Source organism: Equus asinus, chromosome 28 (genome assembly GCF_041296235.1).
Source record: "Equus asinus isolate D_3611 breed Donkey chromosome 28, EquAss-T2T_v2, whole genome shotgun sequence".
In the NCBI taxonomy this organism is placed as follows: domain Eukaryota; kingdom Metazoa; phylum Chordata; class Mammalia; order Perissodactyla; family Equidae; genus Equus; species Equus asinus.
Window position 1 is genome coordinate 24,666,540 of NC_091817.1, and position 25,706 is coordinate 24,692,245.

At 53.0% G+C, this 25,706-nt stretch overlaps 1 protein-coding gene across 2 annotated transcripts; it reads left to right on the forward strand.

Annotated features, from left to right (window-relative positions):
* The first annotated feature begins 557 nt into the window (after positions 1-557).
* Positions 558-23,917, forward strand: ADGRG3 (adhesion G protein-coupled receptor G3). Of its 2 annotated transcripts, XM_014827288.3 has the most exons (12): positions 560-908; positions 5,164-5,311; positions 13,063-13,201; positions 14,804-14,950; positions 15,764-15,898; positions 16,441-16,480; positions 16,645-16,745; positions 16,875-16,987; positions 19,140-19,420; positions 19,582-19,675; positions 20,795-21,069; positions 22,840-23,917. In XM_014827288.3, exons 1-12 carry the CDS (start codon positions 698-700, stop codon positions 22,950-22,952), a joined length of 1,797 nt encoding a protein of 598 aa, XP_014682774.2. In that variant the 5' UTR covers positions 560-697; the 3' UTR covers positions 22,953-23,917. The 2 variants fall into 2 exon arrangements, with proteins under 2 accessions (XP_044617457.1, XP_014682774.2); XM_044761522.2 differs by lacking the exon at positions 15,764-15,898 and having other exon boundaries at positions 558-908; positions 22,840-23,912.
* The last annotated feature ends 1,789 nt before the right edge of the window (positions 23,918-25,706 follow it).

A 25,706-nucleotide genomic window follows, 5' to 3' on the forward strand; every position in this document is an offset into this window, starting at 1 on the left:
CGGAGGAACTCTACATGCATCACCTCCTGAGTTCCCCACTTGCCTCAGGAGAAGCTTGGAGCAGCGGTCAGCTCACACAAGCTCATCCAGCCAGGAAGTAGCCAGGACAGGCGTCAGCCCGGGCCTGACCCACCCCAGGGCCCGTGCTCCTGTCCAACCATCCTGCCCCCCCTTGTTGTCCAGTCTGGTGGGGGCGGACCGCGACCCACAGGACCAGCTCTTCCTCTTCTCCCACGCCCTCAGCAGGTGTGGGCTTGAGCCTGGCCTTGTCCAAGCCACAGGCATCAATGAGGGAGCAAGAGCACTGTCCACAACTTCACTCTCATCCCTATGGGCAGGCTGTATGCCCGGCATGTTTACAGGTCTCCTCAAACTCAGGCAGGCCCTAGGAGGCAGCCCCATTGCTGGATCTGCTTTAGAGGAGGAAACTGAGGTTCAGAGAGGCCCCCAGCTTGTGAGAGGAAGTCTGAGCTGAGTGTGCTTGACTCCAAACCCTGCGCTCATCACCATTCCCCAGGAGTCTGCTCGGTGTGGAGGCATCTGTGACCGCTGGACCCCAGCCCTGCAGCGCCCACCCGAGTGGGGCCCTGGGAGCAGCGTCCCAGCAGTGTCTGGCCACCTGGGCAGGTGGTCCCAGGGTGGAGTGAGACCGGGAGCACTGCCCCGTTCTCTCCACTCCCCTTTCACAACCCAACCGATGGCGCCATGGAGCAGGAAGGGTGAGCAAGAGGCCACAGGAAGCCGCGATGCGGCTGTGGGGGTGGGGGCAGAGCGGTCCGGCAGAGCCTGGGACAAGAGGGACGCACGGCTGCAGGGCTCCTGCCGGCGTGGGCAAGGCTGGCCGAGGATGGTGACGCCCAGGGCCCTGGGGGTCCTGCTCCTGCGACTCCTCCTGCCTCTGGCCTCCGGTGAGCAGCTGATTCCTTGTCCCCTCCTGCCAAGCCTGGAGACCCAGGGATGGGGACAGGGAGGGGGTGAGGAGTGGGGGGGTCTGGGGCGTCTCCTCCAAGGGGCCCACCCTGATGGTCTCGGCACCTTCTCTAGCCTCACCCTTGAGTTAGAGGTGGTCCTGATAGACATGGCTTGGCGCTGGGTCTCAGAGCCCCGTTGCCTCGCCACAGGACCAGGGAGAACGCTCCCCACTCCCCCACTCTGGGCCGTGGCACCCTGCTAGGCTGGCTCCAGGACAAGGTGGTCCCTGGACAAGCTCTTCTCCAGCTGGCCTCTGAGCTCCTGGGGAAGGGGCTGGGCTGCCCTGGAGTCTCATGCCCCCCACTCCCTTGTCCGCTCCCACCCACTCCCCTCTGCCTGTCCTGGCAATGGTCCCACAGTCATGGGTCAGCTGAGCTAGGAACAATACTCTCCCAGCCCCCGCCTCCTGGCCTCGCACACACGTGTTGTTCCCCAGAGGTGGTCTGAGACCTCAGGCCCTGCCCTTCTTGTCCTTTCTCAGAGGAGCCCCCCCCACCTGGCCAGCTCTCATTTGCCCTCTTGGCCGCTCTGTGCAGTCTGCAGTGCTCCCCTCTGGCAGAAGGAGTGCTCCCTCCTCCTGGCTCCATCCCCGTGCCTTGCGGCTCCTCCTGCTTTGCTCTTGATTCAGCCCGTGGCCCACGTGTCTGTTCCCCTGTGTGCCTGTCCAGCACGGGGTTTGTGGCTTTGGGCACATGGATTAACCTCTCTAGGCTTCTAAGAACCCTCTTCTCTTCAATGGTTGGGAGATTCAGAGAAGGACAAAATTCAGGCCCCGGCTCAAAAAAGGGTGATAAATGGCAGTGTGGTCCTCCTGGCGGGTGGGGAGGTGCAGAGCAGGCCATCTGGTGACACTGGCTGGATATGTTAATTTCATAACCGACAGAGGCTGTCCTCTGCTCTCAGCGGGCCTCGTAAGGAACCTCGTAAGGAACCTCGTAAGGCCCTCCACAAATGCCGTAATTCGCTGGGTGGCCTTCCAGGCTCCCCCGTGAGATGGAGTTTGCCCTGCGGTGGGTGTGGTGGGAGCTCCGGTTCTGGCAAAGCGTCAGCCATTTGAAAAGTGTGAGGAGCATTGAGAGGTTTCTGTCTCCTTCCTGTGCAGATGCTGATGGGTCAGTCGCCAGCCATCCGTTTGCTCATTCATTCATTTGTTTGTTGGTTCATTCAGGAAGCACTAATGGCTCCCAGTGCTGGTGCACCTCGTGGTCCCTGCCCCCAGGGCTCACAGTCCAGCAGAGGGGAGGGGGTGCTTCAGAGGAGTCCAGGGCGTGGAGGGGGCCCAGCAGGAGGCAGACACACTCTTCAATAAAGGGACTTTCCAAAGGTGTGGGCAGGGGACCCAAGAAGGGTGGTCATGCGCCAGGGAGAGCAGGCTGTGGCTGTGGCAGAGGAAAACAGACCACTGGCCGAGAGCAGCGGGGGCTGTGGGGGCCCTGCACCCTCCTGCCTCTGCCCTCCAGTCCACACCCTGTGTGAACCCGGACTGAGGTGGTCCTCGGAGGCCAGCTTCGGGGGCAGAGCGGGATGGGGAAGTGTAGGGTGGGTCAGGAGGGACACAGGCCTGGTTCAGGCTCCCCCTGTCTGCGCTGAATGCTTCCGACATCTTCCAAAAATAATCACAAAAAAGGTCTTTAATAATCTCCTCCGCACTAGGTACTTGCCGAGAGCAACACATACTAGACTGCACTGAAATTTCAGGGCAGTTCACACCCCCGTGGTGCCACCTGCACCCAGCGCCCATTTTTATAATCCCTCTGGCTTACAGAGAGGGCTGGATTACAGAGAGAATGGCACCTCCCTCGAGGTGACCATTTCCTCTTCTTCCCTCCCCTCCCCTCTCCTCCCCTCCCTTGCCCCCTTCTCTCTTCCTCTCCTCTCTTCTTCCCTCCTTCTCTTTTTCTCTCTTTCTCCCCCTTGCCCCTCTTCTCTCTCTCTTCCTCCTTTATTTAAAAAGCAAACCTGGATCATATTACATACATGCTCAGCTATCAGGCATTTTTTCCATTAAACAATGTATCATGAATATCATTTTTTTTTTGAGTTTTCCTTTTTCTCCCCAAAGCTCCCCAGTACACAGTAATATATTTTAGTTGTGGGTCCTTCTAGTTGTGGCATGTGGGATGCTGCCTCAGCGTGGTTTGATGAGCGGTGCCATGTCCGCACCCAGGATCCGAACCCAGGGCTGCCAAAGCCGAGGGCGAACTTAACCACTCAGCCATGGGGCTGGGGCCTCATGAATATCTTTACAATCTAACAGAGAATTAAAATTCCTTTGTAAGCTACTTAAAACATCGTTACACATAGATCTGATTATTATAAAATCCACTAAAATGTTATTTCATTTTACCCTACATTTACTCTAACTTTGGTCTGCCATTATCTTTACCATATATTTTATTTTTGTCTTAAAAATGAACTTGTTTCTTTTATTGTGAAAGTCACATTGTACATGATTTAAAAAAATATCAAACACCAGAGAAGAGTATGAAAAAATCAAAAGTAGGTGTTTCCCTCCCTGCCTCTCCCCAGGGCTGCACGTCCCGAGGGCAGACCCCCGCAGTGCCCGGGGAGCCAGCGGGAAAGGTGAAGGTGCAGAGATTGTCAGGACCCCACCCCCGCAAGGCAAGAAAGCAGTTCAGGGAAAAAGACGTACAGTAGATGCGCCAACTCCTTCTTCAGTTAAAGTGAAATTCAATTTTACCCCTCGGATTGGCGAAGATTTGAATGTTTGGTAAAGTCCAGGTTTACGAACACAAGAGTAAATAGTCCATCTCGCCTGCTTTGCGTGGCAGTGTAAATGGGTGCATCTCTTTTAGAAGGAAATTCAGTAACACCTCGCCGTTTTTGAAAAGCACGTACATTTCGACCCAGAAATTCCTATGATAGGAATGTTTTTCATGAATTGTTAACACAAGCTGACAAAGAAGTATGCAGCATCGTTCAAAACAGAAAACAACAAAAAGAACCCTAAATGTCATCGAGGACCAACTGAAAAAGTGTCTCAATCGCATGTAACGAAGAATGTGCCAGTTTATAAAGAATGCGATGGATCGACAGGTGCTGACGCCGAGAGCTCTTCAAGAGCCACTGCTAAGCCACCTCAGTCACGCACATTTTTAAACGATTTATATAAAAATACTCGCATATGCATAGACAATTTCCGGGAGGGTGTGCGGGTGGCGACCTCCAGAGGGTGGCCTGGGGGCTGCAGGGACCTTTGCTTTTCATTTTGTGTCCTTGCGTACGGTTTAGTTTAGTTTTGTTTTTTTTAACTGTTAAAAGTTTTGTGGAGAATTACTTTTGTTGAGAGAGAGATAAATATGTAGACACATCCATCCATCCATAAATACACAATTTACAAATAGTTTTACAGCAAAATTCTCACCTCCTGGAATAAATAATACCGGCTCTTTGAAGACCTACAATGAACTGTGTTCTTTGCACATATGATCTCTAATCCTCCCTAAAACTTGCAAGGAAGGTATTATTAGCCTCATTTGCCTGATGAGAGGATTGAGCATCAGAGAGTTTAAGTAACTTGCCTGAGGTCACACAGCTAGTAAGTGGCCCAAAGCTTCCATTCCATCCCCTGCACCAGGTGAAAGGGAACTGCACTGAAAGTCGTGAAAGCTGGTCTCCAGTCCTGGAGCCGTCTCCAGCTAGCTGGTGACCTTGCTCAAATCCCTGTGCTCCAGGGGGCCTCAGTTTCTCTACCCACCCCAAGAGGTCACTGTGAGGGTTGAAATGGGAATGTGGGAGAATGAGCCAAACCAAAACAGAATACGTCCAAGAGTTATACGATGAAGCCACAGCTATAATGGCTTTAGAAAGTCTGATATGGAGCAACTATGAAAAGCAAGGCAGACTCCCTGGAGGAGGCAGTGAAAGGTAATAGCATGACCATATGAAACCTTTTATCTACACAGCCATGGAGCCAAGCCCTTTGTACACACTTTCCCCAAAGCATCTCACTGGCCCTGTGAGGTGTGAGGAGTATCTCCTTTCACCTCAGAAACTGAGGCCCAGAGAGGGCATGAGTCCAGCTCAGGTGCACACAGTTAGTGTGGACGAATGGAGCTGGGACTCCAGCCCACACCATCAGACGCCGGAGCCCCAGGTCCGTGCCCCCTCCTCCCTGCCCTTGCTGCCCCTCCCTACCCAGCCCATTTACGCTCTCTGCACCCCACTTAGGTAAGGTAATTGAGCAGCCAAGAAACGTCTGCCTGGGGTTGCCCAAGATGAACACGTACGACCACTTTGGCCTTAACGACACTGCGAAGTGCTTCACGGAGTGCGGGCAGCAGGGGAGCAAACCCTGCAAACTGGAAACCCTGCAGAGGTAAGGGGGCTGAGGATCTGAAGCAGGGCTGTGGGGCGCCCGCGGGGGCTGCGGGGGCTAGTAGAGCAGGAAGAGACAGCACTGTCGGTTCCCATGGCCCCAGAAAACGCGGCTCCCTTCTCATTCTGCCACCTTGTTGTTTGACACCCACGTTCCTCCTGACCCACCCACCAAGCCCCCTCTGAGCCAGGGGATGCAAAGAGGGATCAGCCCCCATCCCTGTCACTGGGAGCTGTGGGGGGACAGACATGGGCCCAAACGATGGTGACTCTAAAATGTGATCATACAGAAGTGTGGAGAAGGTGCCAGGTCAGCTCAAAGGAGGGAAGTCTGCCAAAGCTTCACAGAGGAGGCCACCCATGAAAGGGCTTTGGAGGCTGTGTAGGAGTTTTCTAGTTGGACCCTAGCAATGTTAGGGGACACAAGCAGCAGAACTTCAGGGAGTACTGGAGAGAACTACAGTGCTTTGAACCGTGAAAGACTAAAGTGCTGGGGATGGAGAAAGCGGGCAGGTGGAGGATAAGACTGGAGACGTAACAGGGACCAGTGTGAAGGGCTGTGTAAGCTATACCAATGCAGGAGGGGGCAGGGCAAGGATATATTTTAAACAGAGGAAGAGCACAGTAGCTTCACCTTTCAGAAAGATCACTCAGGCTTCAGGGAAGGATACAAGGGCTGTGATGCGGGATGAGAAGTGACCAGGTGGGGTACACCTGCGGTGGTCTGGGTGAGCGGGGGCTGAACCACCACCAACACCACCACCACCAGTTGGCCCTTTGAACCTGGAAAGGAGGGATGGATCAGAGAGATTCACGATGCAGAATCAATGAAACCAGGAGACTGATGAGACCAAGGGATCAAGAGAGATCGGGTTGAGGAAGAGGAAAGAGTTTAGAGCACAATGTCTCCAAGAGTCGTCTCCAACAACAGATTTGCCTCCCTCCCCTCCTCTTCCTTTCAATCACAGTTGTCCCTAGCTCTTCTGGGGGACTCAGGACAGGCTCAGAGTTGGCACTCAATACTTATTTGTTGAAAAAAATGAAGGAAAAGCTTGTGTCAGGCTGGGTGTTAGGAAAGCAATCTGATTGGACGACATGCTTCCAGTGGCCTGGAAACGCTCCCCTCCCCCCACAGCTGCTCCAGTAGCTTCTTAGCTCCAAGAAGCTGTCAGAGGGCTCCTCTCTGAGCTGCCTTGTGGAGGGGATAAGCACTCTGGGCAAAGCAGGGGGACCAGGGTCAGAAGACGTGGATTCTGTTTCCAGTTCTATCATTTGATCCAATTACCTCCTTTATCTTCACAACCCTGTTGAAATAGGTCCTGTTATCAACCCATTTTTCAGATAAGAAAACTAAGGCTCCGAGAGGTTAGGTAACTTGTCTACAGCTACCTAGCAGGTTAGTAGCAAACCCAAACTTGAGCCTCGGTCTGGAAGGCGGTGGGGGAGGTTACAGCAATACGGACTGGGGTCAGACTGCTGGTGCTCAAAGTGACTTTGCACCCTCATCTGTACAATGGGGCTAAAATAACACCTTACTTGTAGGATTATGGCAAGGATTAAATACGTAACTCATTTGCCCATTCCACTATGTTGATGGATATCCGGGTGGCCTCCAGCTTATACACACAGTGTTGCTATGGACGTTCTTGCTCAAATATCTTGGTGAAAATGTGTGTTTCTGTGAGGCGAGTTCCTAGGAGCGGAACTGGTGAGTCATAGGGTGAGCACGTGCTTGGCTTCAGGAGAAACTGCCAAATCGGTGTTTGAACCAGATTTCACTCCCACGATCAGTATATGATGGTTCTAGTTGCTGCATATCCTTGCCAACACTTGACATTGTCTGCTTTTTCATTTCAGCCATTCTGGCAGCTTTGTGCTACATCATAGAGTGATTTTAATGATGTTTCCCTTATGGCCATTGACATGTAACACCTTTCACATGTTTATTTGACATTTTGATGTCCTCTTTGTGAAGTGCCCTCTTAGTCTTCTGCTTGTTGTTCTATGGGGTTGTTTAATTTTTCTTAGTGGTTTTTAGGCTATCTTTATGTATTCTGCATACGTGTCTTTGTGAATACATATATTTGCAAACATGAATATCTTCTCCCTCTTTGCAGGCTTCCTCTTCGTTCTCTTAGTGCTGTCTTCTGACTAACGACGGCCATCCTTAACTTTAATATAGTGTGATTTACCAGATTTATAGTTAATGCGTTTGGGTCTTGTTTAAAAAATTTTCGCCTACTCTAAAATCATGGAGATGCTCTTTTATGCTTTCTTCTCAAAGCTTTATTGCTTTATCTTTCTCATTTATCTCTACAATCCACTAAAAGAAAGTAAAGGCCTGTGGGAAACTCTACTCTGCTTTTCAGAGTTTCCACTCCGCTGGTGCCTCTCCGACACGCCGATTCAGGACTCTGAAAAGGGTCTGGAGGAGAAATCAGTTGTGTACTTGAGGCTCTTCGAGGCCCCCGCCACCCCACTAAGACCACTAAATGCCCTGCTGGGACTTTGCAAAGTGTGACCCGTGCCCGCTCCTCACCCAGCCACAGTCAGCCACGATCTGCGCTCTGTTGATTTGCCCTCTCTGGCATTTTGTACAAACAGAACCAGACGATACGTTGTCTTTTGAGTCTGGCTTCCTTCATTTAGCATGTTCCTGAGGCTCATTCATATTGTGACCAGCAGGGCCTTGTTTGTGACCAGCAGTGACCTCTATCCAAGCAAAACTCTAATTCTCAGTCTTTCATGCAGGCTTAGAATGAGCAAGTGTCCCCAGGAAAACGGTGACTGCAGGTTTTCAGCTTGTTTCTCCGAGACGCTCCCTCTGCAGACTGTTAACGCCTCTAGTCCTCTTTCTTCCAGCCGCTCCCTGATGCCTTTGAACAAGTAATTTTTGTGTTGTGTCTGGCTTTCCCGTTTGTTCTCAGTGAGAGCATTGATGTATCACAAACACCTCCAACCTACTCAGAAGCAGAGGTCCAAAGCCTGAACTTTTTTTCCCAAAAAAACAATTTTGAGGTATAATATAAATAACAAAATGCACAAATGTGAACAGTACAGCTCAATAAATTTTTACATATTTATATGTACATCCTTTAACTTCCACCCACATCGAGCCATAGAACTTTTCTAGCCTCACAGAAAGGTCCTTCCTGTTCCTTCCCAGCCAGTGACAGCCCATCACGGCCACCACCATTCTAACTTGTGAACCAAACATTAATGTTACCTCTTCTCAGGCTTCGTATAAGTAGAATCATACAGTACACACTTTCGTGTGTCTGCCTTCTCTCCCTCATCAATATGCCTGTGGCATTCGTCTGGCTGTTTTGAATGTGGCAATAGCTTGTTCTCGTTGTTGCTCTCTAGTATTCCACAGTACCAATACACCACGATTTAATCTCTCTTCTACTGTTGAGAGGCGTTTCCATTGTTTCTGGTTTGGGGCTGTCTTAGTCAGTTTAGGCTGCTGTAACAAAGTACCATAGACCGAGAGGTTTAAAAGCACACAAATGTATTTCTCGTAGTTCTTTAGCACAAAAGTCCAAGACCAGGGCCGGGTTCTGGGGAGAGCCCTCTTCTGGGCTGCAGCCTGCAGACTTCTCGTATCCTCACAGGGCAGAAAAAAGGACTGGAGAGCTCTCGCGGGCCTCTTTTAAAAGAGCGCTAATCCCACTCATGGGGGCTCCACCCTCAGGACCTAGTCACCTCCCAAAGGCCCACCTCCTAAGACCGTTACAATGGGGGCCAGGCTTTCAACATGTGAATTTGGGGGAAACGCAAACATTCGGGCCGTAACAGGGGCTCCTGTGAACAAAGCTGCCGTGAACGTTCTGGACTTGTCTTTACATGGACACGCACAGTCCTTTCTCTTGGCTAAACACCTGGAGGTGGAATGGCTGTCACAGGCGGGCGTGTGGTGGGTCTCAGTCAGCACTGCCAGTTTTCTGTGGTGGCCCTGTCACCTTACCCTCCCACCAGCCACATGTGAGAGCTCCAGTCACCCCGCACCTTGTGGTATTTGGAATTACCAGTCATTTTTATTTTAGCCATTCTGAGAAGCATGTAGTGGTATCTCACTTGTTTTTTCTTAATTTGGACAACTTTATTAATGTATAATTTACATGCCATACGATCTATGCATTGTTAGCGTGTAGCTCGATAATTTGTGGTAAATTTACAGAGTGTGTGGAAGTCTTATCACAATCATTTTGGAACACTTCCATCACCCCCAAAAGTACCCTGTGCCTGTTTGCAAACAATTCCTGCTCCCAAACCAGCCACAGTCAACCACTAATGTGCTTTCTACTCAATAGATTTGCCTTTTCTGGGCATTTTATATGCGGGAACCACATAATGTCTTTTGAGTCTGGCTTCGTTCACGTATAGTGTTTTTGAGTAACACATATTTTAGCATGTATCAATAGTTTGCTCTTTTTTACTGCTGAGTAATATTCCATTGTGTGGACACACTTCTTTTTGGTTATTCATTCACCAATTGGTGGACATTTGGATTATTTCCAGCTTGGGGTTATAATGAATAATGCTGCTGTGAACATTCGAATTCAAGTCTTTGTAGATGTGTGTTTTCCCTTCTTTTGGGTAAATACCTATGAATGGGATTGCTGGAGTAAATGGTAAGTATATGTTTAGCTTTATAAAAAGCTGTCAGACTGTTTCTCAAAGTGGCTGCGTCATTTCCTTTCCCATCAGGCCTGCAGAGGGCTGCTGTTTCCACAGATCCTGCAGTGTCGTCTGGCCGTTTGGTTATGGCCATGCCAGTCAGCGTGGGTGACATCTCACTGTGGTTTCCAATTGCATTTCACCAATCACTAATGATGTTGAGCCCCTTTGCATGTGCTTATTAGCCATTTGTATGTTTTCTTTGGGGGAAACGACTATTCAAATCTTTCCCTCTTTTTAAAATTGAGTTGCTTGTCTTCTTATTATTGAGTTTTAAGAATTCTTCATATGCTCTGGATACAAGCCTTTTATCAGACGTATGATTTGCAAATATTTTCTCCCAGTGTATGTCTTGTCTTTTTGTTTTCTTAATGATGTCTTTAGAAGATTGAAAACATGACTATTTTTGCATTTGGCTATCTAATTCTTTCAGCACCACTTGTTGAAAAGCCTGTGCTTTCTCCATTGAATTGCCTTTCGGAGGGCATTCCACTGATGGATTAAATGGAAGCTTCTGGAAAAGAATGTCTTCTTCCTACTGGGATAGTAAACCAGAAACAAAACCACATCCCTAGGGGGAACTGCAAAGATTAGTGCCACCATGAAAGACTTGAAAGAAACAGGGGTGGTGATCTGATGAACGGAACGTGGCAAATACTTAAATGTCTTAGGAAGACATGTGAACCAGAGGATGGGTGATAAGAATTCAGGGGCCCATCACCTCAGTGAATTTTCTGGGCATTCAGAGGTCTGGAGAACACCACTATATCCCCTCCAAGGTAAAAAATAAGTTGTTGACCCTCACACCACTTACCATGAAAAAACTGGCACATTGTGGAAAAATATGTATTATGCAAACATGAGCCAAAAGAAATCTTAGTGGCTATATTAATATCAGACAAAGAAGATGATGCTCAAATGAGTGTCAACTTTGTACTGAAAATTTCGACTGTAAGGCCGGCCCAGTGGCGGAGGCACAGTGGTTAAGTTCTGCTTCAGTGGTCCTGGGTTTGCAGGTTCAGATCCCAGGCACAGACCTAGCACTGCTTGTCAAGCCGTGCTGTGGTGGCCTCCCACATAAAATAGAGGACAACTCGTACAGGTGTTAGCTCAGGGACAAATCTTCCTCAAAAAAAAAAATTCAACTGTCCATCCATGCTTTAGACTTTTTGACTATATGTTACATTTCACAACTAAAATAATTTTTGAAAGTACTCTGAGAACCAGATCAGGAAATGTTCCTCAAGAAAGTGAATTGGGCTGTTTATGAGGCCAAGGAACGTTTTTAAAGTGCATAAGGTGAACGATATGTATTGTGAAATACAACTTCCTATTTTATCTGATGACAATGGAAATCACGATACGTCTTTGTTTAGATTTTTAAAAGGTAAATAAAAGCTAGAATCAATTGGTGTAGCTCACTCGATGGATTTGGATGCTCTCAGCCCACTGTTTCTAGCTGACTGGTGTGCTAATTACCTGCCCCTCCCAAGCACATTTGCACATTTTTGCCTGGCCTAACCTTAGTATTGTACGATATTTTTTCTGCAGTTTCTTTGGGGTTTTTTTTTTCCTTAGTATCTGTGACTATTCAAGAATGATGTCAAAATGAAAGCTTCCTTTTATCTCCCTGGCCAGCCCTCCATAGCTACTCCTTTCCAACTGCCTTGATCTGGCCGTGTCTTCTGTCGTCCCCCTTCTCTCTCATTGCTACCTCAGCCCTCACTTGGCACCCCAGGCTCCAGAAAAGGAACACCCGTGCGTGGTGACGTTTCAGTACCACGGAGAGCACCATGGGCTTGCCCTAACGTTTTAGCTGATGCAAGGGGGCCGCAGAAAATAAACGTCAATTAAGTTTTATGTTCTGTGTGGTTCCAACACCAGCTCAGTTCGCATAAGTCAGTTCCCACACAGCTCAATCTGCAAAGGCTGAATTCCCAGTAAGCAGTTAGCACTCAATAAACGTGCTGACGTGCTCTCTCACGCCACATAATTATCATCCCACAGTTTAAAATACTCAGAGGAATTTCTCCCGAGAAGATACACAAAGACCCACAAGCACATGAAAAGATGCTCAACATCATTACTCATCAGGGAAATGCAAATCAAAACCACAATGAGATACCGCTTGACACCCACTAGGAGGGCTACAATTAAAAACAAAATGAAAAATTACAAGTGTTGGCAAGGATATGGAGAAATTGGAACATACATTGCTGATGGAAATGCAAAATCGTGCAGCTGCCTATGGAAAACAGTTTGATGTTTTCTCAAGAAGTTAAATACAGAATTATCACATAATCCAGCAATTCCACTCCTAGGTATATACTCAAAAGAGTTGAAAACAAGTCTTCAAGCAAAAGCTTGTATATAAATATTCATGGCAGCCCTAGTTACAATAGACAAAAGGGGAAACAACCCAAATGTCCAGCATGGACCAATGGATAAATAATGTGTTATATCTGTACAAGAGAATATTATTCATCCATAAAAAAGAATGAAATATTTATACATGCCACAACACAAATGCGCCTTGAGAACATTATGCGAAGTGAAGCCAAGCACAAAAGACCAGATATCATGTAATTCCATTTATATGAAATATCCAGAATTGGCAAGTTCATAGAGACAGAGAGCAGATTAGAGGTTGCCAGGGGCTGAGGGAAGAGGGAAGGGAGTGACTGCTTAATGGACACAGGGTTTCCTTCTGGGGTGATGAAAACATTCTGGAACTAGATAGTGATGATGATTGCACAACATTGTAAATGTATTTAATGCCATTGAATTGTACGCTTTAAAATGATAAATTTTACCTTGCCTAAATTTTATCATAAAAAAGGCAAACACGTGAAATACTGAGAGGGGCTCCTGGCTGAAGTCCCTCAGAGCCAGCTTGGATGGCTCCCGCGGCAGCCCTCTTCTCCCCAGCGACTCCAGGGTCTTTCCACCGACATTCTGGGTCACCCTTCCTACCCCAAGAGCCTCGTGCTCGCTCCCTCCTGTCCTTCAGGAAGGTGCGTGCGTCACTCAGCCTGCAAACCCCTCCTTTCCCCTGATCCTGGCCCCTTGCAGATACTGGCTGAACTACGAGATCCATCTGGTGGAAGAGAGGGTCACGGACACAGTCAATATGTCTTTTTTGAAGTCTTTTGTCAAGGACATCAGCACCAACATCTCAGAGGACCTGCACTTCTCCCTGACGCCCTTTCAGGTGACAAGGTCCCCCGTTCCTGTTGGTAGTCCTGGCCCCATTTTCCTCAGGTACATTTTTCGGAATTCTGAGAGAGTCCTAGTCTGTGCTTGGTGCCCATCAAAACTTGTCCCTTCGATGTCCCATGGGGAGTGCCCTGTCACCTTGCCAACAGGGGCCAGCGACTTAATTGGATGACTGGATCCTGTTGACAGAGTGTCCGGGGTGCTAAGATGAGGCATTTGGAAGATCACCAGATTGACAGCCAAGAGATCGGGTTCTGGTCCTGGACTTCCCACCGCCTCACTTGGTGTCCTCCAGGAAACCCCTGACCCTCTCTCAGCCCAGAACGCTCGTCTATAAAATGAGCCTTAAGACTCCTTCAAAGTCTGAACTTCCCAAGAGCTCTTCTACCCAGGGGGCACATTAGAAACCAGGTTGAGACACACCTAGCAGTACTCCCAGGACTGAACAGGCGGACTGGATTTACATTGGTCTGCACTGGAATCCCAGCTCTGCCCTTTACCAGCTATTGTGGTCTCAGGCAATCACTTAATCTTCTGAGCCTCAGTTTTCCCATCTGTAAAACGGTGATGCTATGGCCCACTTTCAAGGTTAGTGGGGGGAGCAAATGAGACAGCACACAGGGAATGCTGCTTCAGCGAGGGCGCAGCCTCGCTCGAGGAATGAAGCCGAGGCTGGAGGTCCAGGCAGCAGGCAAGTTGTCTATCACGGAGGTATTTTAGGTCTGCCTGGAGAAGGGGAGAAGGAAGACGGATAGGGCCCTTCTCAACCCTTTTTATGTCACCCAAGAGCTGAGTCCTCTGTGTGGGGTACACAGTGACCCCAGAAGTCACCCACACATCTTTTTGACTAGGGTCCGGACTGGGAACAAGAAAGTCGGGGCCCTCAGCTACCACGCTTAGCTCCCGCTGTTCCACTGTGCAGGGGATGCATTTGAGGCAGGACTGGGTGGGAGTCGGGCTGCAGTTCCAGGGGAACGGTAAGGTCAGAGCATGAACAAAACATACTTTGCAATTACCAGTGAAATTTACTTCAATATTTTGATCACTCAGCTTTTACGAAATTTGCTGTTGACATGGGTAAAAGTCACAGTCAGTGTGAATTCTCGTATCCTCCATCTCTGCCCTCACCATCTCCCTTCCCGATGGCCTTGTTCTTTCCATTTTTTCCCAAGTCAGGAGCCAAACACCGTCATCATGAAGCCCTGTGTGAGCACAGGGCCCGTTAGGACCCTGGCCAAAAGCGCACCACAGCCCACCCTCCCTCACACCTGCAAAGTGAGCTTCTCCGGGTGTCACCTCTTCACGGCCCACTTCCAGCCCATCAGGTGGCCACACAGGCAGCTTGTTAGCACCATCTCCATATTGGGGAAACTGAGGCTCCATGAGGGCCATGACTTGTCCATGGGGCTCACGGCCTGCACAGAGCAGAGCTTGACTGTGTCCCCAGGTGTCCTGCCTCTCAGAGCCCATGTCCTCGGGTGCTGCCCCTCCACCCAGTGTGCCTCAGTTTCCCCTCCCAACCGGGCGAGTGGAAAGACCTGAGTCAGAGGCTGGAATCCCTGGATAAAGACGGGAGTGGTTGAGTCTGTGGTTGCAGATCCCAACTCAGATGACGGATGATGGGCACGAGCACCCTGACAGAGTCCGGCTGCCCAGGACCCTCTTCAAGTCCCTGCAGGGCAGCAGGTCGATGGTCCGGTTGGCCATAACTGTGCTGAATGTCGGTCCGGGGAATCTCTTCAAGGTGAGAAGAAGCCTGCTGGGGGCTCAATGCTCCATTCACCAGGCTGTGCTGGCCCTCTCTGGAGTCCGCTAGGGGGCCCGATGGGGGTGGAGGAGGTGATGAGCCTCTGGAGTGTTTCTAAGGAAGCCCACAGTCAACCCAGACCCCTGTGTCTAAGTCTGTGGACTGCAGACTCACACTGACCACACGCACTCAGATGTTTGGACCCCACACACCAGCCCTTGGAATGTGTATGTGTATGCTGAGTGTGTTCGTGTCCCCCGGTGTGTCCTTGTGCAGGCACAAACGTGCACATCCTCTCATATTCCTGGTGCAGACACAATCATACGTGCTCTGGTGTGCCCATGTCCACACAAGAAGGGTATCCATGCCCTTGCATATGTGTACCACCAGGTGTGTGGCCCCAGAGGCGTGTCCCCATGCACCTGTAGACGTGTGTGCCCCTAAGTGCTGGTGTGGGCAGCTGCTCCCCCACCTGTGGGCACCCACTGCCCTCCACTTCTGGGCTGATCTTTCTCCTGGCCCTGCACCCCTCCGCTAAGAGGGCAGAGGAAGTCTGGAGGACAGCAATGGAGAGCCAGCAGATGCATGGCCTTGTGACCAGTTGGTCTGTGTCGCCATGGCCCAGCCCAAGCAGGAGACTATAAGGAGCAGCAGGAGAAATGTCACCCGTGATCCCTCGGCCCCCTGGTCCCCTGGCCTCAGACTTTGTGCTCCAGACAAGGACTGCAGGTCCTAGAGGACCCCAGGACCCCCGCCGGGCTGGGGTTGGGAGAGCCCCTTCTGCAGCCCCACCTCCCCCGCCCTCCACAGGGCCCCCAGCTCAGCCTGGAGGACGGCAGCAGAGTGTTGGACAATCGCGTAGTGGGCTTGAGTTTGGGCCACACATGTGTCACCGGGCTGGCCGATCCCTTGGAGATCACCTTCTCCCACCAGCAGCAGCCGCCCGTGAGTGCCCTCCCACCGGGTGTGGCCGTCACTGAGGGGCAGACAGGAGGGTGTGCACCCACGGGCTTACAGGCAGACATGCTCAGGACTCTGCACCCCCACCCTTCCACATACACCCAGGAGAAGCCACCACACACACAATGTGCCCAGGGACACAGGCCCACTCTGTACACATATGTCCCCATGGGGGGACGCCTCCTACTCACAGAGGTGCACACAGGACCTGGCAAACCCACCTGCATGCACATGGCATTACACACCCTCCCACATATGTGCTCCAATAAAGGCACATGCCCACAGACATGCAACCCTCCCAGTGCAGCCCCCACCATCTCCCCACCGCCTGTGCGCCCACCTGGGGAGCGTCACATGGTGCTGTCAGTGTTCCTGCGTGACCCACGGTGGGGGGCCTTGCTTTCTACATAATGCATGCACATGCTAAGACACGGAGCACACTATCCTCCCCCACCCCTCCCCAAGCTTCCCTCTCCCCTATCCCCGTCTCCCGCTGCCTCTCCCCTGACTCCCACTTTTGCTTTCAGAACGTGACCCTCAGCTGTGTGTTCTGGGATGCAAATAAAGGTAGGGCATGGAGGACCCCTAGGTAAGATAGGTGGGAGGGCACGGGCTCCACCCACAGGGCCCTTCCCCTCTGTGGCTTCCCTCTGGTCCCCTCTCCTCCCCTCCACTCCCCTGCATCCCCGTCCACTCCTCTGTGTCCCACCCCACCCCCACATCCTCTCCAGGGTCAACAGGAGACTGGTCTTCCAAAGGCTGCTCCACGGAGCTCAGAGCCAAGGAGACTGTGTGCCGCTGTGACCACCTGACCTTCTTCGCCCTGCTGCTGGTAACAGCCCCGACCCCAATCCCGACAGCTCTGCCCAGGGAGGAGGCTGCCCGGCAGGGGCCAGGGCCTTTGGGGTGTGTGGGCCTGGCCTCCAAATGATGGGGTCCCGGTTTGGGGGGTCATCCACAGAGGCCAGTCTTGGACAACGTCACTGTGCAGGCCCTCAAGTACATTTCCCAGGCTGGCTGTGGCGCCTCCATGTTCTTCCTGGCCTTCACCATTGCCCTCTACGCTGCCCTGAGGTGGGTGACCCCCATCCCCACTCCCTCCTGCCCTCAACAGCGGCGACAGTGCAGAGTAGAAAGCGTCCTGGCTGTGCAGCCCTGTGCTGATATTTTCTCCAAACCTTAGTTTCCTCGTTTACAAAACGGGGTTGGAGGTTGAAATGTGTCCCAGCTATTTCAGTTGCAAGTGGCAGAAACTCAACTCAAATTGCCTTAAATATAATAGAGCACATGTGGTTCAAGTAATTGAAAAACCCAAAGTGAGGTCACTTCAGGCACGGTTTGATCCAGCACCATGTCCTCAGAACTTCATCTCTCTCTGCTTCTCACAACGTTGCTTTCTCCTTTGTCAGTCATCTCAGGCTGCCTCTCCACACTCAGGGGCCTTAGGGAGCCCCAGGCTTGCCTTGCAGCTTCTTAGCTGCCTAAACAGGTAATATTCTAAACTAAGTCCCAGAATTTAGGTCTTTAAAAAAAAAAAACCAATGATTTTTTATTTTGAGATAATTATAGACTAACAGGAAGTTGCAAACATAGTACACAGAGTCTCATGGTTTCTTCGTCCAGCTTTCCCCAGTGGTGACACTTTATATAACTGTAGTACAATATCCAAACCAGGAAACTGACATTGGTACAGTGCTACGAACTAGAATACAGACCTCACTCAGTTTTCACCTTTTTATACATGCATTCGTTTGTACGAGTGTGTGAGTGTGAGTGTGTATGCAATTTTATCCCGTGTATACCAGAGCCAAGCGTCGTTGGTCTCACTTGGACCACGTGCCCACGACTGAGGGGGTGGTCAGGGGTGGAGGGACGGACGACTCACTGGCCAGCCCAGGTCATGTGTCTGCTCTTGGATTTGAGCCCACAAAAGGCCAACTCTGCTCAAAGCTCACAGCTGAGAGTTGGGAGGGGTGCTCCTCAGAGGAGCCTGGGGCCAGTTCTGGGAGAAGGAGGAGTGGGTGCAGGACAGGTAGAAACAGCAGAGGCCTCTGCAGCCTGCACCCAGGCTCTCCCGGCCCAGGCCATGGCTGAGGACCCACGGGAACTGCCAGCTTGACGGAGCTGCCCCAGGCTGGCTCGTCCCTCAGCTCCTGACCCATGACCGACCTGGAGCAGCCCTTGGGTCTCCTGACTCCCGGTCTGGGGCCCTTCCAATGTCCTTCTCCACGTGCCCCTTTGCCTCTGTCACCATTTGGCCCTGGGTTACAGCCCCCACTGGCCCCACTCGCTCCATCTCAGACTGAACCATGAGTATAAGTGGTGCCACCGCTGCCTGCATCCCCCAAGCCCTGGCCGAGGCCACCGCCCCCATCCCTGACAAGCTGAGTGTGACTTTCCACCTGGACCCTGTGAGCCAGGCTTGGAGCACGAGGAGGAATTGTTACCAGCTCCCAAAGGTGGGGTCTGATATCTCAGATGAGGTGGACATTATCCTTCACGCCCCCTCCAGGCAGCCCTGCGGTCCCATCCCTCAGGTGCGAGCCCTTCAGGATCTAATTTGCTAAGAATTCAGAGTGGGAGCTCCACAGAGAGGGAGGGGAGGCTGGGGACAAAGAACTGGGCTGGGAGCCTGGAGCCCCTGCTCTGCTCTGTGACTCTGCGAGAGGCCCTGTCCCTCTCTGAGCCTCACTCTCCCTACTGTGCCTTATGCCCCATGCATCAATCTGTCCACTCACTCAGCCAGTGCACCCAGGGCCTCCTCCTGCCAGCTGCGCCAGGCCCAAGGTCACAGCATGGGGAGGGACAGTGACAAGAGAAGGGTACACAGTTTCACTGCACTGCTGGGAAACCCACATCAGCCCGGGATAAGGGACATTTGGAGACAGCCTTCCCAGATGGAACCGTCCCAGGGGAGTTTTGAAGGCAGAGTAGGGAAGGCATTGAGAGCAGAGGGAAGGACGTGGGCAAAATCTGGGAGGCGTGGAAAAGCAGCGTGCATTCAGGGAATTATAATGTATGCAGTTTGGCTAAAGAGGGACGAGGCCAGCAGGATCCGGAACCCATAGGGCCCTGGGGGCCTCAAGAGGACTCCTGGACTTGAACCTGAGGGTGCTCCCACTCTGGTTGCTGGCAGGGATGGACCAGAGGAAGTGGAATGGAGAGGCCTGGGGCCCCCATGGCAGCTGTGGCCCCTGCAGCCTCTCACTGGCCCTTCTCGCCCCAGGTTCTATTGGCAGAGGCTCAAGTCAGAAGACGCCCCCAAGATCCATGTGGCCTTGAGCATTAGCTTGTTTCTCCTGAATCTGGTCTTCTTCATCAACGTGGGGGTTGGCCGGAGGGCGTCCGAGGCCGCCTGCCGGGCACACGGGGCCGTCTTCCACTACTTCCTGCTCTGCACCTTCACCTGGATGGGCCTGGAAGCCTTCCACCTCCACCTGCTCATCATCAGGGTCTTCAACACCTACTTCGGGCACTACTTCCTGAAGCTGAGCCTCGTGGGCTGGGGTAGGCGCCCTGGGAGGGGCAGGGAGGGAACGGCCTGGCAGAGAGCAGCTCCCTCTCTCAGGCGCCTGTCAGCACTTGAGGGATGGCAGCTGGAGGGGGCGTTGGAGGGGGACACTCCAAGGGAGCCTCGGCAATGCCATCCCTCTTCCCCTCGCGCACAGGCCTGCCTGCCCTAATCGTTTTTGGCACCGGGATTGCCAAGAGCTATGGCCTCTACGCCATCCGTGACAAGGAGAATACCACCACGCTGGAGCTGTGAGTGGTGGCTGGCAGCACAGGGGTGACATCAGGTCCCTGGCTGCACATATGGGGGCCAGAGGAAGGAGGAGAGAGGAGGGAACCCGGGGAAGAGAGACTGAGTCAAGGCAAAGGATCCTCAGATCCAGCTATTTCATGGCCTGCAGGGGTAAACTGAGGCCTGGAGAGAGGAAGTGCAATGAGAGAGGGGGTCTGAGGAGGACAGAGATCTGCACCAGGAGGCAGGATGCCTTGCTCTGGCCTGGGCCGCCACCAGCCCATATGGCACCTTTGGGCAAATTTTTAAATGTAGCTCCTCCCGTCCCCCCAACCTGTCACGCCGGGTGCTCAGCCTGGTGGGTGGAGGGTGAGCTGGATTTCAGCCCCCACCTGCCCTCCCCGCCGGATGCCCTTGTGCAGGACACAACCTGCCCAACATTTGCAACAGCCCTGGTTCTGTCCAGGCTCAGCCTCTGAGTTGCTGTGTGACCTTGGGCGAGCTCGTCCCCTCCCAGGGCCTCAGTCTCCTCGTCCATACAATGAGGGGTCCGATCCACATGCTCTTTCTGCAGTGCAGGGAGCTGTGGGGCGGAGCAGAGCCTATACCGGGGCACCCTCTGTACTAAGAGGGGCTGGTGGGGCCTTGGTCCTGTCCCCAGGGCCCCAAACCCAGGGGCTGGATAGATAACAGAAGTGCCCGCGGTGGTCCGGGGGCGGGGGCCTGCAGCAGACTGGCAGTCACATGCTCTTCCCAAGGACAGCTGATTACTGTCCCTCAGGAAGGCGTCCCCAGGGCTGCCAGGTGCATGGTTTTACGAGAAGCAGAAATACGGATGTTTACGCCAAACTTGCTGTTTTTTAAAGGGTGACCACCTTAATTCAGCTTTTTTACAATATAATGTGGGGCAAACAAAACATGTTTTGGGGCCCAAATTGGACCTTTTGCACTCGCTGGTGTAAAGAGACAGCAGAATGGAGCCTCATGACAGCCCTGTCCCCGGGAGTCGGGGGTCGGCGGGTGGAAACAGGAGAGGGCCTCTTCTCGGTCACAGAAGGTCAGTTAGGCAGATCCCTGGGCCTTGCTGGCCACTGGCACCCCTCGCAGCCCCAGTCCCGATGGCCATCCGTCTCCTCCAGGTGCTGGTTCAATGAGGAAACTGCCCTCTACGTCACTGTCCACGGCTACTTCCTCGTCACCTTCCTCTTCAGCGCCGTGGTCCTGGGCCTGGTGGCCTGGAAGATCTTCACTCTGTCGAATGCCACAGTGGGCAAGATGCAGGGGCTGACCTGGAAGGGGGTCCTCACCGTGCTGGGCCTCTCGAGCCTGCTGGGCATGACGTGGGGGCTGGTCATCTTCACGCCGCTTGGTCTGTCCACCACCTACGTCTTCGCACTGTTCAACTCCCTGCAAGGTGAGGCTCCCGGGCCAGGGAGGTGACGGGCTGCCCCGTCTGCACTGGGGAGTGATGGGAGGTGGCAGCAGATGGCAAGAAACAGGACACCAGTCAGCCTAGCTCAAACCAAAGGGACTGATTTTAAATATCCAGAGCTCCCTCAAGGACCACAGGGCAGGAGGGCTGGCTGACCTCATGGCAGCCAGTACCCGGAGGAAAGGCTAGCAAAAGCAAAGCAGAGACTTTCTCCATCTTTTTCTCTGGAGCCGTGTGTAGCCTCTCACCTTCTGTCTGTGGAAACTCCTTCATTCTTCTCTCCGCTGGCCCATTCCTACCCACGGCCCCCACACGGTCACGCAGTATGACCACCTCAACCCCACGTGACTTTCCAAAACTAATGACCACAGTCTGATTGTCTCTTGCACGTCTGAGCAGAGCCAAGCATCTGATTGGGCCATCTTGGGTGAGGGGTCCCTCTCTGGTCCAGTCAGCTGTGACCAGGAGACAGGGTCCTGTGATGCGATGGCTGCATGACATGCACAGAGTCTCTGAGGAGCTGTGGAGGCAGGAAGGAAATGATGACTCCGTCTGCTCCCTGCCCCTCAGGGTCCTTCCTCTGATACCCCCGCAAAGGGGCAGGCGTCCAGGGTGTGGGTCACGGTTTCCCTGCCCGCACCTGCCCTCTTTGCTCCTCACACCCCTGGCTCATACGTACAACAGCCTGACAGGTGGGAAGGGAAGCACAGTGTGTGCTTTGGCTCACAGTCCGATCTCGTCCAGAGAGTCACCAGGAACCTGGCTGGCCTAGATCCAGCGGGTGGGAGCCCACAGAAACCGGGCTGGCTCCCAGCACCTCCTGGGACTGCGTGGCCTCGTGGTGGGGAACAGGCGAACCTGAGAGCAAGTCCTGGTTCCACTCACCACCCCAGCAAGTCTCCCCGCTCCTCTGCGCAGTCATCTGTGAAGTCGGGATAATTCCAGCGCTTTCTCACCAGAGTTCCCGATGAGCAACTGAGATAACGCGTGTGGGGACACAGTAGGCCTTCAGTGTGTGGGAACTATGTTAATCACAGCAGAAGTCCTTATTATTAGGCTGTCTGAAATGGTCCCCAGATGAAGAATCATGAGTCCACATCTGGAAAAACCCAGAGGTTAAGAAATGCACCTGGAAACTGTAGATGATATCATTATTCTTTCAGAGTTTACCCTTAATATTTAAGCCTGAACACTTCACTCTCCTGAATTGTTTCAACTGAGTGTGAGTTACTTGGTACTTCTGTCTTCCTTCCAAACACGACAGGGCCCTCACTACGCTTTAAGGGCCCTTGAACTCTTCCCAATGTTTTCATTGTTTTGAGTTTTAGCTGTAAATTTCTTTTAAGCACAAAGTTTTTATTGTCCTACCAATTTCTATACTTACTATAATTTTTATCCCTCACACCTTCCTTCTTCTCACGGAAGCGCACCCTGTAGTAATCCTCTATAGACGGGCGGTGGGAGAAACCCACTGTGGTGGTGGTTGTTTTGTACGTCTGAAAATTCCTGTGTTTTGCTCTTTCTTTTCTGTGATAGATGTGTGTATATTTGTTATTTCAAGGACTCCATTCTTCATTTCCAAGATTTCTATATGGTTCTTTTTTAGAAGTAAGTTTCGTTTTTGCCTAATTTTTCCATACATTCTTGGGTTGTTAGAGTGGAGCTGTTTCTCTGCTGGGCAACTCCAGCCAGGCTGCCCCACTCCCTGCCGGCCGCACCCCAGGCTCACTGACGCCCTCTCCTCCCTGACAGGTGTCTTCATCTTCTGCTGGTTCGTCATCCTCTACTTCCCAAGACAGAGCACCACGTCCTCCACTTCTGGCACTGCCCGAGCTGACCAGGCCCACTCTGTGTCTCATGAATAGGGGGACTCAAGTGGTCAGGCCGTGGTGGGCCCTGCCATCTGGACTCAGCTCTGACTCGCTGTGTGACCTTGGGTGGCTCTCTGCCTCCCTCTGGCCTCAGTGCCCTTGTCTGTACAATGCGGCTGGGACGGGAGGGGACAGGGACCAGGGTCGACCACGTGGCCTCAAGGGTCCCATCCAGATCCGTCTGTGGGTCCTAGCATCCACCGATCCAGGACTGCAGGGGTCTGAAGTTCCTGTAATCCTGGGACGCCTGCCAGCACAGAGCAGCACCCTCACTCTGCCCCACGCCCCCCTGCCTTCCCAGCAAAGCAGCCTGTCTCTGCCATCACCCACCTTCTGGTGACAGCAAGGGCCTGAGCCCAAATAGGGGAGTCTGTGGTGGGCACAGCCCCTTAAAGGAGCCCCCAGCCTCTCCCCTTCCGCCTCTTGCCACTGCCCTCCACATCGCTGCCTTCTGGCTGCCCGCGTGTGAGGGGCGTTCAGGAGGTGGTCAGCCGTCAGGCCCCGGGGCCTTTGTGGACTGGAGGGCTGCTTGGGGTGGGACAGGTCCTCCCAGCCCGCCTGCCCCCAGTCTCGGCCAGATCCTCACAGAGGAGGCCCCACAATTCAGGGGGCTGCCAGCCCTCCAGGTGTCTGGGGACACTGAATTTCAGAGAATGCCCCTTACCCAGTGCTGTCATACTTCAACACGCCCCCTGGTCCCTACTCTGACTGCCACGTGGTGGCCCGACCGCTAATCTGCTGTCACATGGGGGAGGAGGGCGAATTGGTCAGGGCTCTGCACCCCAACGGGTGGGGGGGTCCCGGGCAGGGGAGAGGACTGGGCCGAGCCGAGAGAGGGTGGGCGTTTCCCCCGGAACCAGAGCTACTGCACAGTAGGCCCTTCGATGCCTCGCTCACCGGGCCAGCCACCCCGAGCCTCGCACGTTCAGGCCCTGAATAAATCTGTTTTGGCTGAATTGATGGATGCGGGAGTTTGGCACCAGCCGGAAGGGGCCCTGAGTCAGCGGAGCATCTCAGACCAGACCCGGCTGGGGTGTGTCGCTTCCAGGGGCTGGGCCTCCATTTGATAACCACATGCTGGTTTCCTGGGTAGGAAACAAAAAGAGACAGAGATAATAGAGATAGAGATGGAGATGATAGAGATAGAGAGATGGAGAGAGACAGAACTAACAGGAAAGCAGATGCAGAGAGCCAGCAGCCCGCCTGGCCTGGCCCTACCTGGAGGGCAGACCACTGGTGGCCACCCCTCCCTGGAACCCCACCTGGCACGTTCATGCCCCGACTCTAGCCTTAACTGACCGCTGGGGACGTCTCACCATCGCTACCCAGCCCCGACCCTTTCCAGGAGGCTTTGTGGCCCGTCAAGCCCTTTCTACAGGTGAGAAGTTATTACAGACCCCGCAGCCCCTGGGCTGCCAGCCCACCCCCTCCTCTGACCTCAGCCTACAGTGGACCCCCTCTCCCTCCTCCACCCGGCAAACGTGAACGTCAGGAAGTCAGGGGCCTGGGTTTTGTGCCAGCCACTGTGTTCGTGGAAGGGAAATACCAGCGTGGGGCCGCTGCACCCACGGAGCCACATTATCAATTTTTGTGGACACGCTTGCTGGGTTTGGGGCTTATCTTCACAGACATGTGCTCCTCACACTGAGCATCTTGGCTCCCTTCCCCCAGAGTCTCGGAGCCACTAACCTGTGCTTGGAAAGAACAGCTGCCCCAGGGTCTGACAGGCCTGGGTTCAAATCCTGGCTCTACTACTCAAGGGCTGTGTGAACCTGGGCACATTGCCTCATCTCTCTGAGCCTCAGCTTCCCCACCCCCCCGTAAAATGGAGATCATGACGCCCTTGCCTGGTCCCCACAGCATTAAGGGAGGTGACAGGAGCAAAGCGTCTGGCACTGACTCAGCAGGAGTCAGCGGCTCCCCGAGGGCCCCTTGGCTTACACCGGGTGGAACCCTTGTGTAAAGCGGATCGTGACCCTCTGCAAGCTGCGTGTAAGACAGGAGGGGTGTGAAGGGAAAAGCTCCCTTCCAGACTCCTTCTCCAGCTCTGCCAGTGGGCCAGCCCTGCATGGGGACGAGGAAATGGAGGCCCAGAGAGGCCCAGCAGCCTGCCCAAGGCCTCTGGGCTGAAGCTAGGGTGGGGCCTCCCCTGGCAGCCAACACCTCCTCCCAGAGCTTTCCCTGGGTTCAGGAATCATCCCTTGACCCCAGAATCCCAAGAGAAAATTCCAAGATGTGCTCAGTGGGATGTGGGACCAAGAAAACCACAAGCCCCGAATGGGCTGTTTCCTGGTTCAAGCAGAGAGGGCAGATGGGGGTGCAGCTAGTGGGGGGGACGTGCTCCTTCTCCAGCTGGCTCTCCACCCCAGGGCCAGGTAGGGCTGGGGGGCTGGGGTCCTTCATTGCCTGGGGTCACTGCAAAGGCCGCTCCAAGTGCCAAGCTGAGGACACGCTAAGGCCAAGAGGGGCTACTGCAAAAATACACCCCAACGACCAGCACAGATAGGCGGGGTTCCCCTGTCATTGAACCGTAACAGCAGCAACCCAGGGGGTGGACGGTACCGTGGCTAAGAGCTTGAACCCTGAGGTCAGCCTGCTGGGTCCAAAGTCTGTCTCTGCAACTTGCCCGGGACCAGTTCCTCATCCCCTGAGCTGCCCCACGGGGCTGCTGAGGACTTAAACGAGATGCTGGCCAGGAGGGCTGCCCGGCGCCTGGCCTGCCTGGACCCGCATGACATGACTGAGCCA